The sequence below is a fragment of the Nansenia antarctica genome (genome assembly GCF_963989245.1).
Source record: "Nansenia antarctica genome assembly, chromosome: 3".
NCBI classification, from domain to species: domain Eukaryota; kingdom Metazoa; phylum Chordata; class Actinopteri; order Argentiniformes; family Microstomatidae; genus Nansenia; species Nansenia antarctica.
The window spans coordinates 72,119,285-72,142,579 of NC_137688.1; the positions used below are offsets into that span (position 1 = coordinate 72,119,285).

General features: G+C 48.9%; 1 protein-coding gene across 1 annotated transcript in view; it reads right to left on the minus strand.

Moving 5' to 3' along the window:
* Positions 1-16,173, minus strand: part of sypb (synaptophysin b) — a gene marked incomplete at both ends in the record, with an annotated part of 25,959 nt that extends 9,786 nt beyond the window's left edge. The window contains 2 exons of the mRNA XM_080525879.1: positions 6,816-6,881; positions 16,156-16,173. Of these exons, the coding sequence (XP_080382005.1) occupies positions 6,816-6,881; positions 16,156-16,173 (84 nt within the window). The remainder of the gene's footprint in view (positions 1-6,815; positions 6,882-16,155) is intronic.
* Positions 16,174-23,295: the final 7,122 nt, after the last annotated feature.

Sequence of the window (23,295 nt, forward strand, 5' to 3'; positions counted from 1 at the left end):
AAGAGGAGGAGGAAGAGGAAGAGGAGGTGGAAGAGGAGGAGGAGGAGGAGGAAGAGGAGGAGGAAGAGGAGGAGGAGGAGGAGGAAGAGGGGGAGGAAGAGGGGGGGAAGAGGAGGAGGAAGAGGTGGAGGAGGAGGAGGAACAGGAGCAGGTAGAGGAGGAGGAGGAGGAGGATGAGGATGAGGAGGAGGAAGAAGGGGAGGAAGAGGAGGTGGAAGAGGAGGAGGAAGAGGTGGAGGAGGAGGAGGAACAGGAGCAGGTAGAGGTGGAGGAGGAGGAGGATGAGGATGAGGAGGAGGAAGAAGGGGAGGAAGAGGAGGAGGAAGAGGAGGAGGAATAGGAGGAGGAGGATGAGGATGAGGAGGAGGAAGAAGGGGAGGAAGAGGAGGTGGAAGAGGAGGAACAGGAGGAGGAAGAGGAGGAGGAAGAGGAGGAGGAGGATGAGGAGGAAGAAGGGGAGGAAGAGGAGGTGGAAGAGGAGGAAGAAGGGGAGGAAGAGGAGGTGGAAGAGGAGGAAGAAGGGGAGGAAGAGGAGGTGGGAAGAGGAGGTGGAAGAGGAGGAGGAAGAAGAGGGGGAGGAAGAGGAGGAGGAGGAGGAGGAGGAGGAGGGGTGGCAGCATCATGATGTGTATGTACTGAAGCAACATCTCAAGACATCAGCCAGGAAGTTAAAGCTTGGTGGTAAACGGCTCTTCCAAATAAACTACGACCCCCAGCACACTACCACAGTTATGACAACATGGCCTACGGACAACAGAGTCACGGTAGTGGCCATCACAAAGCCCTGACCCTAACCCTATAGGAGATGTGTTGACAGAACTGAAAGGTGTGTGTGTAAGGAGGCCTACAAGCCTGACTCAGTCACACCAGTTCTGCCAGGAGGAACGGGACAAAACTACACCAACTGACTGTGGGAAGCTTGTGGAAGGCTGCTGACACGTTTGACCCAAGTTAAACAACTTAAAGACAATGCTACAAAATACTAACTAAGAATATAAACTAACTAACTATGTAACCTTCTGACCCACTGAGAATGTAAGAAATAAGCTGATCCTAACGGACCTAAGAGAGAGAATGTTTACGAGGATTAAATGTCAGGAATTGTGAGAAACAGTGAGAGTTTAATGTATTTCGTTAAGGTGTGTCAACTTCCCACTATCTATGTGTTTTTGCGGATTATTCTCTGTATGTATTTGAACATGAATAGAATGTGTTTGCTTATAATGAGCTTCAGTGTGTGTGTGTGTGTGTGTGTGTGTGTGTGACTCATATTTGTGCTCTCTAGGGAACAGTGCTGCCCTGACAGATGACGGCAGACATGGAAATATCCCCTTACCACACACACACACACACACACACACACACACACACACACACACACACACACATTGAAGCTCATTATAAGCAAACACATTCTATTCATGTTCAAATACACACAGATGACAAACCGCAAAAACACATAGATAGTGGGAAGTTGACACACACCTTAACCAAATTCCTAACATTTAATCCTAGTAAACATTCCCTGTCCTAGGCCAGTTAGGATCACTACTTTATTTTAAGAATGTGAAACGTCAGAATAAGAGTAGAGAGAGCATGTATATGTGTATCTATATCAGCTGTTATTTCCTTCATCTCATCCCCAGTGGGTCAGAAGGTTACATACTTAGTTAGTATCTGGTAGTTTACATACTTAGTTAGTGTTTGGCAGCATTGTCTATAAATTGTTTAACTCGGGTCAAACGTTTTGGGTAGCCTTCCACAAGCTTCCCACAATACCATCTGAGATCTAACGTCTTCGTCCCCATGTTCAGTTACAAACCGTAGCCTGGCTATTTTATGGCGGTTTTGGAGCAGTGGCTTCTTCCCGGCTGAGCGACCTTCCAGGTTATGTCATACAGGACTTGTTTTACAGTGGATACAGATACTTCTGTACCTGTTCCCTCCAGCATCTAAACAAGGACCTTTGCTGTTATTCTGGGATTGATTTGCACTTTTCATTGACTCAAATGATATCAATTAGCCTATCAGAAACTTCTAAAGCCATGACATCATTTTCTGGAATTTTCCAAGAACAGTTTAAAGGCTCAGTCAACTTAATGTATGTAAACTTCTGACCCACTTGAATTGTGATGTAGTGAATTATAAGTGAAATAATCTGTCTGTAAACAATTGTTGGAAAAATTTTAGTGCATTGCACTCTTGCACTACTGCAACACACTCCTGGCCGGGCTCCCCGCCTCCCCCATCAGACCTCTGCAGCTCATCCAGAATGCTGCTGCCTGTCACCCCTTTCTCATGTCACCCCTCTCCTTCGCATCCTGCACTGGCTCCCGATAGCAGCTCGCACCAGATTCAAGACCCTGGTGCTCGCCTACCGGGCAGCAAAGGGACAGCCCCTGACTACCTGAAGGAAATGGTCACCCCCCAAACTCCAGCCCGTTCCCTCCACTCCTCCACCTCTGCTGGCCAACTGGCCCCACCACCTCTACACCTACATAGCAGTCATGCTGCCCGGTCACCTCTCTTCACTACACTGGCTCCCCGCTGGTGGAATGAGCTTCCCACGGCTGTCAGAACTGCAGAGTCACTACCCATCTTCCGTCGGAGACTGAAGACCTCCATCTCTTCAGGCTACACCTTAACTGCTCCTCCTGAGACATCTACTACCCTCCAGCACTGTGCCTCCTGAGACATCTACTACCCCCCAGCACTGTGTCTCCTGAGACATCTACTACCCCACAGCACTTTGTCTCCTGAGACATCTACTGCCCCCCTGCACTGTCCCTCCTGAGACATCTACTACCCCTCTGTACTGTCCCTCCTGAGACATCTACTACCCCCCTGTACTGTCCCTCCTGAGACACCTACTACCCCCCTGTACTGTCCATCCTGAGACATCTACTACCCCCTGTACTGTCCCTCCTGAGACATCTACTACCCCCCTGTACTGTCCCTCCTGAGACATCTACTACCCCCCTGTACTGTCCCTCCTGAGACATCTACTACCCCCCTGTACTATTTCTCCTGAGACATCTACTACCCCCCAGCACTGTCCCTCCTGAGACATCTACTACCCCCCTGTACTGTCCCTCCTGAGACACCTACTACCCCCCTGTACTGTCCCTCCTGTGACATCTACTACCCCCCTGTACTATCCCTCCTGAGACACCTACTACCCCCCTTTATTGTCCCTCCTGAGACATCTACTACCCCCTGTACTGTCCCTCCTGAGACATCTACTACCCCCCTGTACTGTCCCTCCTGAGACATCTACTACCCCCCTGTACTGTCCCTCCTGAGACATCTACTACCCCCCTGTACTGTCCCACCTGAGACATCTACTACCCCCCAGCACTGTCCCTCCTGAGACATCTACTACCCCCCTGTACTGTCCCTCCTGAGACATCTACTACCCCCAGCACTGTGTCTCCTGAGACATCTACTACCCCCCTGTACTGTCCCTCCTGAGACACCTACTACCCCCCTTTATTGTCCCTCCTGAGACATCTACTACCCCCTGTACTGTCCCTCCTGAGACATCTACTACCCCCCTGTACTGTCCCTCCTGAGACATCTACTACCCCCCAGCACTGTGTCTCCTGAGACACCTGCTTCTCCCTAAACTGTGCCTCCTAAGACGTCTACTGCCCCCCCTGTACTGTCTCTGTGTGTCTATATAAAATAATAATAATAATAATAATAATAATAATTAATAATAATAATTAATCACGACAACTGCCAAAGGCCCCTGGCCTGAGCTACATTACTCTTCCTGCTACGACTGGTGGCTTGATGATTCACTTGCTTAGTCAAATGTATTGATTGTAAGTCGCTTTGGAATAAGGCGTCTGCTAAATGCCAAACATGTAAAAATGTAAATGTAAATGTAAATGTAAATGTAAATGTAAATGTAAATGTAGATGTAGATGTCCTAACCACCAAAACTATAGTTTCTTAACATGAAATCTGTGGAGTCGTTAAAAAAATAGTTTTAATAACTTCAACCTAAGTGTTTGTAACTTCCGACTTTAACTGTACATTTTAAACACACACACATACACCCGGCCCTCCAGGGAAGGCTAGGGGAGGTAGAACACCAGGGGAGGCTGGGGGAGGTAGAACACCAGGGGAGGCTGGGGGAGGTAGAACACCAGGGGAGGCTGGTGGAGGTAGAACCCCAGGGGAGGCTGGGGGAGGTAGAACACCAGGGGAGGCTGGGGGAGGTAGAACACCAGGGGAGGCTGGGGGAGGTAGAACACCAGGGGAGGCTGGGGGAGGTAGAACACCAAGGGATGCTGGGGGAGGTAGAACACATGGGGAGGCTGGGGGAGGTAGAACACCAGGGGAGGCTGGGGGAGGTAAACTATAATATGACTAGAATTTGCATAGTGCCAAAACTCATCTCGAAATACAATACGGCTGTATTGATTTCATTTTGGCACAAATATTCCATATTGTTGCATTGTATCTAGTGTTATGTATCGTATTTCATTGTGGCATGATTCATCCTGCCTGTTTATTCAGTGTCACTGAATAAAGACAACATACCCCAACACACACACACACACACATACACCAACACACACACAAAACCCCAACACACACACATACCCCAACACACACACATACCCCAAAACACACGTGTCTCTTATGACATGTCTGTCTGACATAGACAGGGCTAGGACAGGGTTAAGACAGGGTCAGGACAGGGTTAGGACAGGGTTAATACAGGGGTAGGACAGGGTTAGGACAGGGGTAGGACAGGGCTAGGACAGGGCTAGGACAGGGGTAGGACAGGGTTAGGACAGGGTTAGGACAGGGTCAGGACAGGGTCAGGACAGGGTTAGGACAGGGCTAGGACAGGGTCAGGACAGGGTTAGGACGGGGGTAGGACAGGGTTAGGACAGGGTTAATACAGGGTTAGGACAGGGTTAGGACAGGGGTAGGACAGGGTTAGGACAGGGTTAAGACAGGGTTAGGACAGGGTTAGGACAGGGTCAGGACAGGGTTAGGACAGGGTTAGGACAGGGTTAGGACAGGGTTAGGACAGGGTCAGGACAGGGTTAGGACAGGGTTAGGACAGGGTTAGGACAGGGTTAGGACAGGGTTAGGACAGGGTTAAGACAGGGTTAGGACAGGGTTAGGACAGGGTCAGGACAGGGTTAGGACAGGGTTAATACAGGGGTAGGACAGGGTTAATACAGGGTTAGGACGGGGGTAGGACAGGGTTAGGACAGGGGTAGGACAGGGTTAGGACAGGGTTAATACAGGGGTAGGACAGGGTTAATACAGGGTTAGGACAGGGTTAGGACAGGGGTAGGACAGGGTTAGGACAGGGTTAGGACAGGGTTAGGACAGGGGTAGGACAGGGTTAGGATAGGGTTAATACAGGGTTAGGACAGGGTTAGGACAGGGTTAGGACAGGGTTAATACAGGGGTAGGACAGGGTTAGGACAGGGTTAGGACAGGGTCAGGACAGGGTCAGGACAGGGTTAGGACAGGGTTAGGACAGGGTCAGGACAGGGGTAGGACAGGGTTAGGACAGGGTTAGGACAGGGTTAGGACAGGGGTAGGACAGGGTTAGGACAGGGGTAGGACAGGGTTAGGACAGGGTTAGGACAGGGCTAGGACAGGGTCAGGACAGGGTTAGGACAGGGCTAGGACAGGGTTAGACACCAGAGCAGAGAGCTCGGGGAAGCAGGGTGCTCTAGTGGCACCACCTAGTGGCTCCACACACACACACACACACACACACACACACACACACACACACACGCGCACACACACACACACACACACACACACACACACACACACACACACACACACACACACACACACACACACACACACACACACCGCAGGGGACAACGGTGGGTCTCCGCGTGCTCTCGCAGAACCCTTACAAGGTCATCATCTAACGGACTTCGTGCTACTCGACTCCTGTATTGTACAGATTTGTATTTATCGTAATTCTTAATATTATTTTGTTATTTCGTTAAAGCACTTTGAGCTGCAACGTTTGCAGGAACAGTGCCATACAAATAAAGATTATTATTAGGACTCCGGTTATCTAACATCGCCGCGCGGTGACCGCGAGCGGGACCGGGAGGACGGGCAGCGTCACACACGCACACACGCACACGCGCACACACACGCACACACACGCACACACCCCTGACGTCACCAGCGCGGTGACCTCTGAGCGACAGAAGGACACGGAGGAGCGAGGGAGTCACCATCACACACACACACACACACACACACACACACACACACACACGCCGTGTCCAGCCCCCCGTCCCGCTGCAGAGACACCGGGCTCAGATCAGGTTGTAACATTGAGGTTTGTGCAGCCGTCAGTGTCATCACGTGATCTGGCTTTACGCGTCATCCGCAATCTGTGTGGACGTCCACGCACTCCCGCGCATGCGCCCTGCCGCCACTCACCCACCACACCATGCAGAACAACACAGAGAGAGAGAGAGAGAGAGAGAGAGAGAGAGAGAGAGAGAGAGAGAGAGAGAGAGAGAGAGAGAGAGAGAGAGAGAGAGAGAGAGAGACAGAGAGAGACAGAGAGAGACAGAGAGAGAGAGAGACAGAGAGAGAGAGAGAGAGAGAGACAGAGAGAGAGAGAGAGAGACAGAGAGAGAGAGACAGAGAGAGATAGAGAGACAGACACACAGAGAGAGAGAGACACACAGAGAGACAGAGAGAGAGAGAGAGAGAGAGAGAGAGAGAGAGAGAGAGAGAGACAGAGAGAGAGAGAGAGAGACAGAGAGACATTGAGACATAGAGACAGAGAGACTTACCCACTGTAACACCTTTATAAACCCCAGCGGCTGTTTGACGACGGTAAACTGGCCGGTGGCCACCAACTGTCAGGACAGAAACCAACAATGAACACCTAATAATAATAATAATAATAATAATAACAATAATCATATGGTTCTAAAATGAATGAATGAATGAATGGTCTTTATTGTCATTGATATAGTACAGGTACCAAACAACGAAATTTGGGAGGGGGGGCTCCCCTGGTGCTAGGAAAGAAAGGAGGATGTGTTTTAGATGAGTGGGTAAATCACGCCCACTAGGCCACATGGGACGAGAACAAGCCTTGAGTCGCTGGTCTAAAGACTCGTGTAGCAGGTTCATTACTGAGCATACAGGAGCATACTGTCCATACAGGAGCATACTGTCCATACAGGAGCATACTGTAGCCTACATACAGGATCATACAGGACACTACTGTAGGGACAGGAGCATACATGTAGTTCAGACTGGCACAGTGCCGGTTGGTGATTTAATTCATCTGTCAGAAGCGGTGGCTTGGGGCCCAAACACTGACATGGAGAAGAGGGGTTGGGGGGAGGAGAGGGGGAGCGAATAAGCAAAAGAGGATGTGAAAGTGATGCAATGACAGAGAGGGAGAGACACGGAGGAGAGAGAGGGAGAGGGAGGGAGAGAGAGAGAGACTTTGGCAGCATTAGAATTAGCCCAGACAAAGCTGCTTAGCTTATCCCGCCTGTTTGTCTCCGCGCGTTTCGCTCGCGAACGTGTTTGACATTCCTTCTCCCAGCCGAGGAGTTCAGGAAGGAAAGGCTCGCGGCCCCTCCTGGCCCCCCCCTAACCCAGAGTCCTAACCCCCCTGTCACACAGCACCACAGCCCCGTGCGTGTGCAGGTGAATGCGACACATCGGCCCGGGGGAGCTGCATGGAAGGAATTGATCGGTTCGCGCCACACAAATGTTTTTGCTGCTCAATAGTGTAGTATATTTCTGTAGTATGTATGATCTATGTATGAATATGTGGTATGTTTTAGACACACACACATGCCAGGGCATGCAGGGACACAGATGACCAGCAGGGACCTTTGGGGGGTGGGCAGGGACACACATGCACGCTGGCCCCTCCCCTCTGGAGGGGAAAGGGGAGAGAGGGACACAGAGAGCCCTCTTCCCACCCTGATGTCCATGGAGAACGCATGTAACGTATGAATCTGCCTGTAACTGATTAAATTGTCTTAAACTAACTGTTCTTTGATTCATCATCAATAAGAATACACGACAGTAAATGGCGAGCAAGCGACGGAGTTTAATATAACTTAATTTACAGTATTGTGCGGACTCTTCAATTCGAGGAAGAAGGTAGATTTTCTGCAGAAATCTCTCTCTAGTCGATTGGTGTGTTTAAAATAGGCTGTAAATCTCAGATAAGTTATAGTCAAAAGAATCTGTGTAACGGTAATCTTGTTGGAATAGAAGCAAACTTTTCATAAATCTTTGATGGGTGGGTGGTGAGAGCCGGACTTGGAAGCCCGTTTTTTTTGTAAAAAATAGTGTTTGATGGTATGTGATTTGTTTGTACGGTATTGGAATATCGTGTGTGTGTTTGTGTAAAATTCGGTGAGGTTGTGTTTATGTGTTGGAGTGTGGGTGGACTCGGTAGTCTGTTTTATATTGTAGCAGTGGAGAACATGTGGGGCTCTTTTGTCTGTTTGGAAGGACACCATTGTGTTGCAGTGTACTGTCGGCGGAGTTTAGACGCCATTTGCATTTAGACGCCATTTGCAGTGTGTCAGAGAGTCCATTCTTAGACGCCATTTGCAGTGTGTCAGAGAGTCCATTCTTAGACGCCATTTTTCTTTGTCCTTGGGGAAGGACACGCACAGAGGCCATCTTTGTAAGGGAAGCGTGAACGTAGAATATTTGAATGAGATAAATAGTGGTTTAACTGGATTGAAAGATATTGCTGTGTCGTGAAAAGTAGTTGTGTTAAAGAGATTGTTTTAAGCAGGCCCCAATACGGCCGTGGGCTTTCAAGAACAATAAAGCCCTTCCCTCTTTCTGCTTTGCAAAAAGCGCAGACACACAGTGGAACATTCCTTTAGAAGGGAACCTGAGTTTGATAGATCTCGGTACTCATCTCTTAAAGATAACGATAAAACCATACACATAGATTAGTATTGATAGAGAAAAGATAGAGATATGGTGAATTGATCTCGGGGTATTTTAAATAGTTTAGAGTTACGGTTAAAACATTCATAGCCTTGGCTAAGAGTTGGCGCATGCGCAATCGATGCGCGTTAGCCGGAGCACAGCTCCATCTGCTGGTCGAAATACGACAATACATTTTAAAACACTAAATCCTCAGGGAGATACAGCTGAGGTCGATGAAACAGTCCGATACATTAATAAATAGATGGTTAAATGATTGTTCTATATTAAATTACTTTAATTAATTTAATTAATTACTTATCAGTTGAATTAATTATTCAGATCATTCATTTTCTGTTTCCCAAAACAATTGATTGATTCCATAAGTTTTAAATCAATGTATATGATGATATAGTGAATAATTCTAACTAATCATTTATTCCTTTCAAATAACAAGTCGATTTCCTTACAGATTGTAATGAATAATTAATCATTTTATTCCTTTCAAATAACAAGTCGATTTCCTTACAGATTGTAATGAATAATTAATCATTTTATTCCTTCCCAATGACAAGTCGATTTCTTTACAGGTTGTGATTAATATTTGTAATTTACATCTTTTATTTTAGTTAGGTCATTTCCACAGTGTTTGATTAAGGAATAGCAGAATAGTACATATTTGATAGTTGAGCAGTAAAAGGGTTTTTGTGGATCGGTGAATACTTAGGTGTTGATCAGCCTTTGTGATTTAATAATTGTGTTGACCAGAACTGTAATTAGTATTGAATGAGTAATTAAGTGACACATTCATAAACAATTAGGAAACACATTTAAGTATAAAGTACTTACACAGCTATTAGATTTAAGTTAATACTGCACTGACATACACAAGAGGCAAGTCTGTTATTCTGGAGTTGCAGGGTTTTTGTGGGGATGGTTAATACAGTTATATTGGACTAGCATTTGTTTAGCAAACAAGACAAAATAAGGTGGGTTGTAAGAAGCGTACACCTTATCTAATATAGAATATTGTCAGCATATTGAGCGAAGTAGAATGGGGTCGAATTCCACGAAGCTGTTAAAAGATATTAGTGAACATCGTGGAATGTTGGCTACGTTATCCCCTATGGCTGTAGTGGAAAAAATGAATCCTCTTGTTAGGGAAATTAGCAAAATGTCTACGAAATGGAATAGCCGTTGGGCATACATTGAACAGCCGTGGCCGAAAGAGGGCAGCATTAATTTACAATTAATTGCAACATTGGAAATACTTATCAATGGGCACAAAGCACATCAAAGAGGAAAGATTAGATCAGAGAAACGCAAGTTAGAGTTAGCTATTTTAGATCTATTTAAGGTAGAGGGACAGAAAATAGCTCAGTGTCCTGCCCCCAGTCCCCCTCCATATGCTAAGGCACTGGAGGATCATTCCCAGAAGAAGAAGAAGGAGCCAAGGGGAAAAGGGGACGACAGGAGTGACGAGGAAGATGACAGCGAAGATGGCAGTGCAGACTCAAGTGATGACGACAATGCAGATGGAGGCTACAACTCGCAGGTCAGGAAGATGATAGCCACAGCCGAAAGGAAAGGTGGGAGAAGACGCCCGGAGAAAGAGGGAGATTGTCACCGAATGTCATCAAATACATTAAAGAACTGTCCAGTGCTGATTCGGGGTAACAAGATGGAATATCATCCGTGGCATCATACAGATTTGTCTGAAGTGATCGAGAAACTCCCAGTTCTTCAAGAGGGAGGACATTCGTGGACGCGACAGGTCGACGTGATACTGACAGGAACGCAGGCCGCGATGGGAGACCTGAAAAGACTCTTAGCTTTTATTGCAGGATTGGATACAATGCAGGAAATATTGATGAAGGCAGGACTTCATAGATATATCAATACATCAGTTTATGATCCAGAGCTCTTCGCAGCAAACAGAGGCAAACTGTGGAAAGCAATCAGGGAGATCTACCCTACTCACATTCACCCAGACAATATCATTGTGAAGCCACTGGGGGGGGATGAGAATCCCAGGGGTTATATTGCCCGTATGCACTCTCAATGGAGAAGTGTGACAGGGAAAGACGCTGAAGATAACCCCTTAGAAAAATCCATAATCAGGGAAAAAATACAAGAAGGGCTTCCTACCCCAGTTAAGGATAAGCTAGCAGAAGTGGTGGGGCTACGACACATGAACAAAGCTGTTTATATAGACCACGTAGCTCATCACGTGGAGTTATATCGAAAGAACATTCAGATACAGAAGGCACGAGACGAAGAATCCCTCAGAATATTGACTCATTTGCAATTGACTGAAAGCGAGAGGAACATAGAGGGAGTGCAGGCTTTAGCCCCACAGCAACAGCCACCTGGAGTGCAGACTGCTACTTACCAGTCCTACTCACAGGGGCCACAAGGGGGGTATCCTGCTACTTACCAGTCCTACCCACAGGGGCCACAAGGGGGGTATCCATACCCACAAGGGCCACCAGGGGTGCAAGCGGTTCCATGCCAGATGTACACACAGCCTGGCCAAGGACCACCACCAGGGGGATGGACAGCAGCAGGGAAGGAGATGCTAGAACCATGCCAATGTGACCAGAATGGACATCTAGCCTGTGCCTGCTGCAACAGGCCCCAGGGGGGCGCAGGGGGGAGCCAAGGAGGAGGATATTGGCCCCCTACTACACCTGCTCCAGGAGTGATGAACCCTTACGGAGGCCCAGCAGCTGGCCTATAGGGGTGCCCGGAAGATCCGAGTGGGAGGTGCCAGCTGGTGGTGACACAGAAGCCTGAAGGCGCCACGCACCTCCCTATGTCTAGAGAATATGTGAAGACAATCGGATTTGAGGGAATTAAACAGCTGATTCCTACAACTGAGCTTGTAGACTTAGAGTACAAGGGACAGAGAGCAACTCTGTCAACACTTGTGTCAGAACACACGCCAACAGGGCTGCTAGGGAGAGATGCTCTATGCCAATTGAACTGTACAGTAAAATGCACACCTGACAGCGGTGCTCAGGTTCCATCGACAGCCAAAGTGATTAAGCATAGAACAGACCTACAAGCTTTGCCTTTAAAGGGAGCTGATATAGAATATTGGGTTGATGGGTCTTGTTACGGGGTAGGAGAAACGTTGTGCGCTGGGTATTCCTTAGTTAAAGCACAGAATTCAAAGTTTATTGTAGAACAGGCTGAGGCAGTTCCTCAGCCTTGCTCGGCTCAGTTGGCTGAATTGATTGCCCTCACAGAAGCATGCAACTTGGGAACCGGACGGAGAGTGACAGTGTACACCGACTCTGCCTATGCACATAATGTTTGTCATTTTAATGGAGCTGTATGGAGGGGGCGGGGTTTTAAGAGAACTGATGGTACGCCTATACAGCATCACGCACAGATCATGAAGCTGTTACAAGCCATGATGAAGCCAAAGGAATTAGCTATAGTGAAGTGTGCCACACACAGGTCTGACTCATCACATGTCACACAAGGTAACAGGGCTGCAGAAGATGCAGCCAAAGCCATTACAGGAGCAGACAAGGCAGGTAAAGGTCTTCTGGTCACACATGAAAAGCAATTACAGGGCATGGTCACACTTGAGGATTTATTGATGTTACAGAGTAGAGTAACTACGTTAGACAAGAGCGTTTGGCTAGCAAGGGGGGCAAGTCAGGATGACACAGGTCTGTGGAGGAATCATGAGGGGTTGGTTGTAGCACCCTCAGATTTATTAGGCATGTTAATACAGGAAGCTCATGGATTAGCACATGTGGCTAGGGGGGAGGTAAGACGCAAGATCACCAAGAAATATGGGTTTTGGAGTCCATATTTGATGGAACAGATTGACCATGCTTTAGGTCAATGTGGGGTCTGTTGGAGAAACAACATCAGAGTGGGTACACCAGTGGTGTCTGGGCATATCCCTACCCCAATAGGGCCACGGGTGGTGGACAGGGGGGTGGATGTACAGAGTAGGCAGGATGTTGTGCCAACAGGTGCCGAGGTCCCCAGAGAACCTGAGAAGGAGGAGCTACGAGGAGATGCTGTGGTGTTGCCAGAGCCAGTGGCAATGCCAGTGTTACAGCCAGTGACATTACCGGCAGTGCCTGAAACCGAGGGGACAGCGGAAAGCTGTCCAGATGCCAATGAACCAGAAACCAACGAAGCAGAGAGTGTTGACAGTCTGGAGGTCCAGCCTGGGGGTGTCCAAAGCCTGGACACCTGTGCTACTGGGGATGCTGGCGAGTGCCTGCACCATGCTTCAGATGATGCTGAGGGCGACTCCCCAGACCTTGATCAGCGTGGGAGGGGACCAGGCGGCTACCTGAACCTCAATGACACTGACGGACGACGACCAGTTAGGAAAAGATTAAAGACTATGAATAGGGTAGTGAAGCAGCAGATCAAAGGGAACGACGGGAATGGACAGCAGATGATAGCATGGCTGGAAACGGTCTTAGGGGCATGGGAAACTTATTTTGCTAAGACAGGAGCACCTATTATAGCAGACATGATTTTTGACTTTCTTAGGAGACAGGGCCTCATTGACTGTTTTTGGAAAATCAGTCACTCAGTCCACGTTAATGAACTTTTCAGAAGACTAGTCCTCACCTGAGGTGAAGATCTATGCATTAATGCATTCCCTTTGTCCTATGCTTACTGTTGGAGAATTATGTGTTATGATAACTGAATGTCATTATTTGTGTATTGTTTGTTTATTTCTATATCGTATGGGATTGATGTCAGTTGAGAAGTGATGTAGTGGTTATGCAAAGATAGGAAAGAGGTTCTGTTCCTAGCGCAACGAAAATGGAAGCAATCTGAGACAGCGGTAAAGGCTGTTCTCCAACTGGGTACAAGTGCTAGTAACCTCTGACCCCGACGCTTCAAGGACAAAGAAAACATCGGTCGTTGGAAGTTTCTGTATTGATTTGTGCATGATAAACTGTGTTTAGTTTAATTGTGATTGTTATTTTCAAAATTCTTTTTATTATTGGTTGTTTTCTATTTTTTGTTTATGATATCTTTGGTTCCTAATACTGGTCCTGGGTTGGTCTGTGTTATTGTGCTTCTTGTGTTGTGTGTTGGTGTAGTTTTTCTGTCTGTTGTTGTTTATTTTTTAATTTTTAATTTTATTTTAAAAAAAAAAAAAAATTTTTTTTTTTTTTTTTGGGATGTTTTGTGGGGTTTTGTGTTTTTGTTTTTGTTTTATGGTAGTTTAGTTTCGGAACACCCTCTGGGTGGTCCGAGGGGGGATGTGTAGTATATTTCTGTAGTATGTATGATCTATGTATGAATATGTGGTATGTTTTAGACACACACACATGCCAGGGCATGCAGGGACACAGATGACCAGCAGGGACCTTTGGGGGGTGGGCAGGGACACACATGCACGCTGGCCCCTCCCCTCTGGAGGGGAAAGGGGAGAGAGGGACACAGAGAGCCCTCTTCCCACCCTGATGTCCATGGAGAACGCATGTAACGTATGAATCTGCCTGTAACTGATTAAATTGTCTTAAACTAACTGTTCTTTGATTCATCATCAATAAGAATACACGACAATAGCTAAACCTCCTCTGAGTTCACCACCCTGCACGGGATCAGCTACACACAAGCCACGCGACGCACGACCACCACGATCACAAGATTGCGACAATGACGAGATGGAGGGTGACACAGTAGCCTTCTGATTTACCCCAGCCCCCCCCCCCCCCCACACACACCCACACACACACCTCTCCACCCCCCCCTCCACTCCTCTCCACCCCCCCCCTCCACTCCTCTCCACCTCCCCCCCACCCCCTCTCCACCTCCCCCCCACCCCCTCTCCTCTCCCCCACCCCCTCTCCACCTCCCCCCACCCCCTCTCCTCTCCACCTCCCCCCCACCCCCTCTCCTCTCCACCCTCCTCTCCACCTCCCCCCCACCCCCTCTCCTCTCCACCCTCCTCACCACCTCCTCTCCTCTCCCCCACCCCCTCTCCACCCTCCTCACCACCTCCTCTCCTCTCCCCCACCCCCTCTCCACCTCCCCCCCACCCCTCCTCTCCTCTCCACCTCCCCCCCACCCCACCCCTCTCCTCTCCACCTCCCCCCCACCCCCTCTCCTCTCCATCTCCCCCCCACCCCCTCTCCTCTCCACCCCCCCCACCCCCTCTCCTCTCCACCTCCCCCCCACCCCCTCTCCTCTCCACCTCCCCCCCACCCCCCCTCCTCACCACCTCCCCCCCCACCCCCTCTCACCTCCTCTCCTCTCCACCTCCCCCACACCCCCTCTCCTCTCACCCTCCCCTCCTCCCTCCTTGACGTAGGCTATACATCGCTAGTCTGAAATCACATCAAGCTGATCTGAGAGACGGAGTTGGCCAATCAGCTGCACATTCTGATGATTTCACTGTAGCGACGCAGTCTATGAGGCTACCCCTCATACCTCAACATATCAACGAAGCGAAGCCCGATCGATCGATCTGTGGTTGCATAAAGCATAAACCCATCACCACATCCTGTCTGCATCTAAACACACAGAGCAGCAGCGCCTCTCTTATTAATCTGATATTTCCATCCTCGGTGTTTTTGCGCAGCAGGCAGTTTTTGCACATCTCGGTGTGTTGACGGGCCACCGGGACACCGGGGGATGTTCCCCGGTGATGCTGCAGCGCGGGCCGAGCCCCCCCCCGGTCCACCGGCCCGTACCCCTGGTCCCCCCCCCCGGCCCGTACCCCCGAGCCCCCCTTAGCCTCCGGTCCACCGGTAAAATAATAATAATTATTATTATTATAATAACAACAGCAATAATAATAATAACCTTTATTTGTATCGCACTTTTCCTGCAAACGTTGCAGCTTTGAACCATAAACCACACTGCGGTGGTCTGTGGTCGGACAGCTGACCGTCGGAGGAGATAAGAGATTACATGATGATTATATCCTGACTAAAGCACTTTGAGCTGCAGCGTTTGCAGGAGAGGTGCTATACAAATAAAGGTTATTATTGTTATTATTATTATAACCCCGCAGTTCGGAATAACGGTCCGCGGCTTTAGGATGAAGGATTGTGCGCCTCTCTCTCTCTCTCTCTCTCCCTCCCTCTCTCTCTCTCTGTCCTCAGACACGACCGCATCAAAGTCCACATCATAATAATAATAACTGAATGTGTATGATTATTAAATGAAATGGAAAAACAGCATCGGTGACATGTTATCCCAGAGCCTTACCTGGTTCACAACATCCATCTTGGCCGCCGACTTGTCGATAAGAGGATCAGAGAGGAGGAGGCGGGGGGAGGGTGGCGGCGCATCCGGAACAGCCCACGGGAGGAGGAGGAGGAGGGGGGGGGGAGAGGGAGGAGGGGGGAGAGGGGAAGAGCTGTGTGACGTCACGACCTCGCTGAGGGCATCTGGAGCGTCAGTGGAGGCATGACGAGGGTCTAGGCGACCGGCCAATCACAGGGCTGCTGCGTTGTAGGGAACCACAGTGATGTGGAGGGGTGGGGGGCAGGGAGACCACCAGGTTAGTGTGTGTTAGGAGGGTTAACAACCTCCCCTACCCCTACCCATCTCCCCTAACCCTGCCACCCCCCTCCCCCCCTGGACATTGCTGTGTTAATTGTTCCCTGTTTGTTAACTCTGTGTTCTATGTGTCATGTTATCTGTTGCTTGTTGTTTCTGTGTTTTCAGTTTCCCCCATATTGTCAGTGTCTTTGAGCCTCGGAAAAGCGCTATATAAATACAATATTATAATTATTATTATTATTAGCAATGTGTTAGGACCAGGTTAGCGTGTGTTAGGACCAGGTTAGCGTGTGTTAGGACCAGGTTAGCGTGTGTTAGGACCAGGTTAGCGTGTGTTAGGACCAGGTCAGCGTGTGTTAGGAGCTTAGCGTGTGTTAGGACCAGGTTAGCGTGTGTTGAATGAATGAATGAATGAATGGTCTTTATTGTCATTGATATAGTACAGGTACCAAACAACGAAATTTGGGAGGGGGGGCTCCCCTGGTGCTAGGAAAAAAAAGCTAAAAACAAGAAGGGAAAAGAGCTGGTTTACATAAATAAAGGCTATGTACACTATCCACTATACTATACTATACAAATAAAACACTGTGCTGTACTCTATGCTATACATATCCTAACATTTCCTATCTCTGAACCTTATGTACCCGAGGGTTGTCATATTGCACATAGTGTTATTGCACATTCATTTAAAGTGTCGCAGTTTGTAGGTTTGAAATGTTCACAGTTGTGTTTCAGTATTGCACTTGATTTCAATCTAGTAGCTGCCATCAAATTGTCTAGAATTGTCCAGGGCCTAGAACCTAGGTCTTTGCTGTGTTCAGGGCCTGAATGGCCCTGGGGTAGAAGCTGAGCTTCAGTCTATTTGTCCTTGCGGACATGGTCCTGAACCGCCTGTCCGAGGGCAGCCGAACAAAGTGTTCGTTCCCAGGGTGGGATGGGTCTCTGGAGATCTTGGAGGCCTTCCTGAGGCAGCGTGTGTTGTACAGCTCTTCCAGAGAGGGGAGGGGGGCGCCGGTGATCTTCTGGGCCCATCTCACGACTCTCTGTAGCGCATTCCTCTCTGCGGCTGTGCAGCTGGAGAACCACACGCAGATGCAGTAGGTGAGGATGCTCTCTTTCCATGTTAGGACGTGTTAGGACGAGGTTAGCGTGTATTAGGAGGGTTAGCGTGTGTTAGGACCAGGTTAGCGTGTGTTAGGAGGGTTAGTGTGTGTTAGGAGGGTTAGCGTGTGTTAGGACCAGGTTAGCGTGTGTTAGGACCAGGTTAGCGTGTGTTAGGACCAGGTTAGCGTGTGTTAGGATCAGGTTAGCGTGTGTTAGGAGGGTTAGCGTGTGTTAGGAGGGTTAGCGTGTGTTAGGAGGGTTAGCGTGTGTTAGGAGGGTTAGCGTGTGTTAGGACCAGGTTAGCGTGTGTTAGGACCAGGTTAGCGTGTGTTAGGACCAGGTTAGCGTGTGTTAGGACCAGGTTAGCGTGTGTCAGGAGAGTTAGCGTGTGTTAGGAGGGTTAGCGTGTGTTAGGACCAGGTTAGCGTGTGTTAGGACCAGGTTAGCGTGTGTTAGGACCAGGTTAGCGTGTGTTAGGAGGGTTAGCGTGTGTTAGGAGGGTTAGCGTGTGTTATGAGGGTTAGTGTGTGTTAGGACCAGGTTAGCGTGTGTTAGGAGGGTTAGCGTGTGTTATGACCAGGTTAGTGTGTGTTAGGACCAGGTTAGCGTGTGTTAGGAGGGTTAGCGTGTGTTATGACCAGGTTAGCGTGTGTTAGGACCAGGTTAGCGTGTGTTAGGAGGGTTAGCGTGTGTTAGGACCAGGTTAGCGTGTGTTAGGACCAGGGTAGTGTGTGTTAGGACCAGGTTAGCGTGTGTTAGGAGGGTTAGCGTGTGTTAGGACCAGGTTAGCTGTACTCTATGCTATACATATCCTAACATTTCCTATCTCTGAACCTTATGTACCCGAGGGTTGTCATATTGCACATAGTGTTATTGCACATTCATTTAAAGTGTCGCAGTTTGTAGGTTTGAAATGTTCACAGTTGTGTTTCAGTATTGCACTTGATTTCAATCTAGTAGCTGCCATCAAATTGTCTAGAATTGTCCAGGGCCTAGAACCTAGGTCTTTGCTGTGTTCAGGGCCTGAATGGCCCTGGGGTAGAAGCTGAGCTTCAGTCTATTTGTCCTTGCGGACATGGTCCTGAACCGCCTGTCCGAGGGCAGCCGAACAAAGTGTTCGTTCCCAGGGTGGGATGGGTCTCTGGAGATCTTGGAGGCCTTCCTGAGGCAGCGTGTGTTGTACAGCTCTTCCAGAGAGGGGAGGGGGGCGCCGGTGATCTTCTGGGCCCATCTCACGACTCTCTGTAGCGCATTCCTCTCTGCGGCTGTGCAGCTGGAGAACCACACGCAGATGCAGTAGGTGAGGATGCTCTCTTTCCATGTTAGGACGTGTTAGGACGAGGTTAGCGTGTATTAGGAGGGTTAGCGTGTGTTAGGACCAGGTTAGCGTGTGTTAGGAGGGTTAGTGTGTGTTAGGAGGGTTAGCGTGTGTTAGGACCAGGTTAGCGTGTGTTAGGACCAGGTTAGCTTGTGTTAGGAGGGTTAGCGTGTGTTAGGAGAGTCAGCGTGTGTATGGAGGGTTAGCATGTGTTAGGAGGGTTAGCGTGTGTTAGGAGGGTTAGCGTGTGTTAGGACCAGGTCAGCGTGTGTTAGGACCAGGTTAGCGTGTGTTAGGAGGGTTAGCGTGTATTAGGAGGGTTAGCGTGTGTTAGGACCAGGTTAGCGTGTGTTAGGAGGGTTAGCGTGTGTTAGGAGGGTTAGCGTGTGTTAGGACCAGGTTAGCGTGTGTTAGGACCAGGTTAGCGTGTGTTAGGACCAGGTTAGCGTGTGTTAGGACCAGGTTAGCGTGTGTTAGGACCAGGTTAGCGTGTGTTAGGAGGGTTAGCGTGTGTTAGGAGGGTTAGCGTGTGTTAGGAGGGTTAGCGTGTGTTAGGACCAGGTTAGCGTGTGTTAGGACCAGGTTAGCGTGTGTTAGGACCAGGTTAGCGTGTGTTAGGAGGGTTAGCGTGTGTTAGGAGGGTTAGCGTGTGTTAGGAGGGTTAGCGTGTGTTAGGAGGGTTAGCGTGTGTTAGGACCAGGTTAGCGTGTGTTAGGACCAGGTTAGCGTGTGTTAGGACCAGGTTAGCGTGTGTTAGGATCAGGTTAGCGTGTGTTAGGAGGGTTAGCGTGTGTTAGGAGGGTTAGCGTGTGTTAGGAGGGTTAGCGTGTGTTAGGAGGGTTAGCGTGTGTTAGGACCAGGTTAGCGTGTGTTAGGACCAGGTTAGCGTGTGTTAGGACCAGGTTAGCGTGTGTTAGGACCAGGTTAGCGTGTGTCAGGAGAGTTAGCGTGTGTTAGGAGGGTTAGCGTGTGTTAGGACCAGGTTAGCGTGTGTTAGGACCAGGTTAGCGTGTGTTAGGACCAGGTTAGCGTGTGTTAGGAGGGTTAGCGTGTGTTAGGAGGGTTAGCGTGTGTTATGAGGGTTAGTGTGTGTTAGGACCAGGTTAGCGTGTGTTAGGAGGGTTAGCGTGTGTTATGACCAGGTTAGTGTGTGTTAGGACCAGGTTAGCGTGTGTTAGGAGGGTTAGCGTGTGTTATGACCAGGTTAGCGTGTGTTAGGACCAGGTTAGCGTGTGTTAGGAGGGTTAGCGTGTGTTAGGACCAGGTTAGCGTGTGTTAGGACCAGGGTAGTGTGTGTTAGGACCAGGTTAGCGTGTGTTAGGAGGGTTAGCGTGTGTTAGGACCAGGTTAGCGTGTGTTAGGACCAGGTTAGTGTGTGTTAGGACCAGGTTAGCGTGTGTTAGGAGGGTTAGCGTGTGTTAGGACCAGGTTAGCGTGTGTTAGGACCAGGTTAGCGTGTGTTATGACCAGGTTAGCGTGTGTTAGGACCAGGTTAGCGTGGGTTAGGAGGGTTAGCTTGTGTTAGGACCAGGTTAGCGTGTGTTAGGAGGGTTAGCGTGTGTTAGGAGGGTTAGCGCGTGTTAGGACCAGGTTAGCGTGTGTTAGGACCAGGTTAGCGTGTGTTAGGACCAGGTTAGCGTGTGTTAGGAAGGTTAGCGTGTGTTAGGACCAGGTTAGCGTGTGTTAGGAAGGTTAGCGTGTGTTAGGACCAGGTTAGCGTGTGTTAGGACCAGGTTAGCGTGTGTTAGGAGGGTTAGCGTGTGTTAGGAGGGTTAGCGTGTGTTAGGAGGGTTAGCGTGTGTTAGGACCAGGTTAGCGTGTGTTAGGAGGGTTAGGGTGTGTTAGGACCAGGTTAGCGTGTGTTAGGATCAGGTTAGCGTGTGTTAGGAGGGTTAGCGTGTGTTAGGACCAGGTTAGCGTGTGTTAGGAGGGTTAGCGTGTGTTAGGACCAGGTTAGCGTGTGTTAGGACCAGGTTAGCGTGTGTTAGGACCAGGTTAGCGTGTGTTAGGACCAGGTTAGCGTGTGTTAGGAGGGTTAGCGTGTGTTAGGAGGGTTAGCGTGTGTTAGGACCAGGTTAGCGTGTGTTAGGAGGGTTAGCGTGTGTTTGGAGGGTTAGCGTGTGTTAGGACCAGGTTAGCGTGTGTTAGGAGGGTTAGCGTGTGTTAGGACGGTTAGCGTGTGTTAGGACCAGGTTAGCGTGTGTTAGGAAGGTTAGCGTGTGTTAGGACCAGGTTAGCGTGTGTTAGGACCAGGTTAGCGTGTGTTAGGACCAGGTTAGTGTGTGTTATGACCAGGTTAGCGTGTGTTAGGAGGGTTAGCGTGTGTTAGAAGGGTTAGCGTGTGTTATGACCAGGTTAGCGTGTGTCAGGAGGGTTAGCGTGTGTTAGAACCAGGTTAGCGTGTGTTAGGAGGGTTAGCGTGTGTTAGGACCAGGTTAGTGTGTGTTAGGAGGGTTAGTGTGTGTTAGCGTGTATTATTATGTGTTCAGACCACCAGGGTTAGTAGGAGACACCAGACAGCTACTAGAGGCTGCTGACAGGCCTGGGCTCTCCTTGGAAAACAACAGCATCACTGTCACCCCCCCCCCCCCCCCCTAGTACCCCCCCTCCCTCCTCCTCCTCCCCCCCCCTAGTAACCCCCTCTCTCTCCTCCACTCCCCCCCCAGTACCCCCCCTCTCTCCTCCACCCCCTCCCCCCAGTACCCCCCCTCCCTCCTCCTCCCCCCAGTACCCCCCTCTCTCCCCCCCCCCTCCCTCCTCCCCCCCCCCAGTTGAAAGACAACACAGCACTGGGGAAGGTCAAAGGTCAGCGGTAATTAAAGAGGGATGTCTAAATGTGGACTAGTGAGCGCATCCCAACCACAGATGTTCTCCATCTGCTCCTGAGACTAATGAGACGTTATGTAATTCAACGCTTTCCATGAAGTTTCTTTCATTCATCCAGATTAAAACGACGGCACTGTGTTGTTTAGAAAAGACTGTCCAGAAATAGTATCAAGGTATTTGATTAGTGAGTAGATCAACTAATACATTCTTGCCAGTTAAGAGAAGTCCGTTGCTGAATCCTTCACAGTTTACTGTCCTGATAAGAAGCAGACGTGTGTGAAACTTCAACAAATGACAGTTTGTGACATTGAGAAAAACATAATACTTTATTAAACACAGAAACACCTGACATATTAAAGTATCAGTCACATATAACAGATCTACATACACGTCGCTATCAGGTGAAAGGTGAAAGGTCGTGCTCCTCCTCGTCTTCACCTTCGTGCAGTAGAAATCACTCCCTGGTCCACAGGGCTAATGCTAATGTAGCTAACGCTAACGTAGCTTCATTTGATGATGGATGCTAACTTGGATGCTTGGGATAACCCAATGCTCACGTCACCCCACTGAAGTCGATATATATATATATTATATATACGGTTAGGTAAGGGTTATGGTTAGGGTTAGGGTTATGGTTAGTGTTAGGGTTAATGTGTCTGCCATGACACTCATAAATCAATTTTCATGATCTTACTGTACAACTGTTAACCTGAAAAACAGACAAGATAATGAACTACACCTTCTAGTCTGCTGCTAGCTAGTGTATTGCTACGTTCCTGGTCTAGTTATCGTCATGGATACGGGACGTCAAAGTGACAGTGATTCAGGTACCGTACAAAACACAATGCAAAATTCAGCTCTCTAAAAACTACTGTACAATAATGATTAATTCTCCTTGAATGTATCCTGTATGTATTCATGGAATTCAGAAAGTCTTTATATGATATTCTGAATAGGAAATATTATTATTATTATTATTATTTGTTTGAGTTTTGTGACCCAAATCATGTAAAAACAGTTAGATGAGCAGTTCTTGTGCGCAGGACCTGATGTTAAAAACCCCTTATGCCTTATAGTAGCCTCACCTGTCTCACCCCCTGTCATAGCTCCTGTACCTGTCTCACCTCCTCTACCTGTCTCACCTCCTGTACCTGTCTGTCTCCTGTACCTGTCTCACCTCCTCTACCTGTCTCACCTCCTGTACCTGTCTGTCTCCTGTACCTGTCTCACCTCCTCTACCTGTCTCATCTCCTGTACCTGTCTCACCTCCTGTACCTGTCTCACCTCCTGGACCTTACTTCCTGTGACATCATCATCCAGTACAACCCCTGGCCTCTGCAGCGTCGGTCGTGTCTAAAGACTGGTGAACATCTGATTAATTATTTGATCCAACTCTCTCCCCCTCCATCTCTCTCTCTCGCTCTCTCCCTTTTCTCTCTCTCCTCCCTTTTCTCTCTCTCTCTCTCTCTGCCTCTCTATCCCTCTCTCTCTCTTTCCCCCCTCCCTCTCTCTCTCTCTCTCTCTCTCTCTCTCTCTCTCTGTCTCTCTCTCTCTCTCTCTCTCTCTCTCTCTCTCTCTCTCTCTCTCTCTCTCTC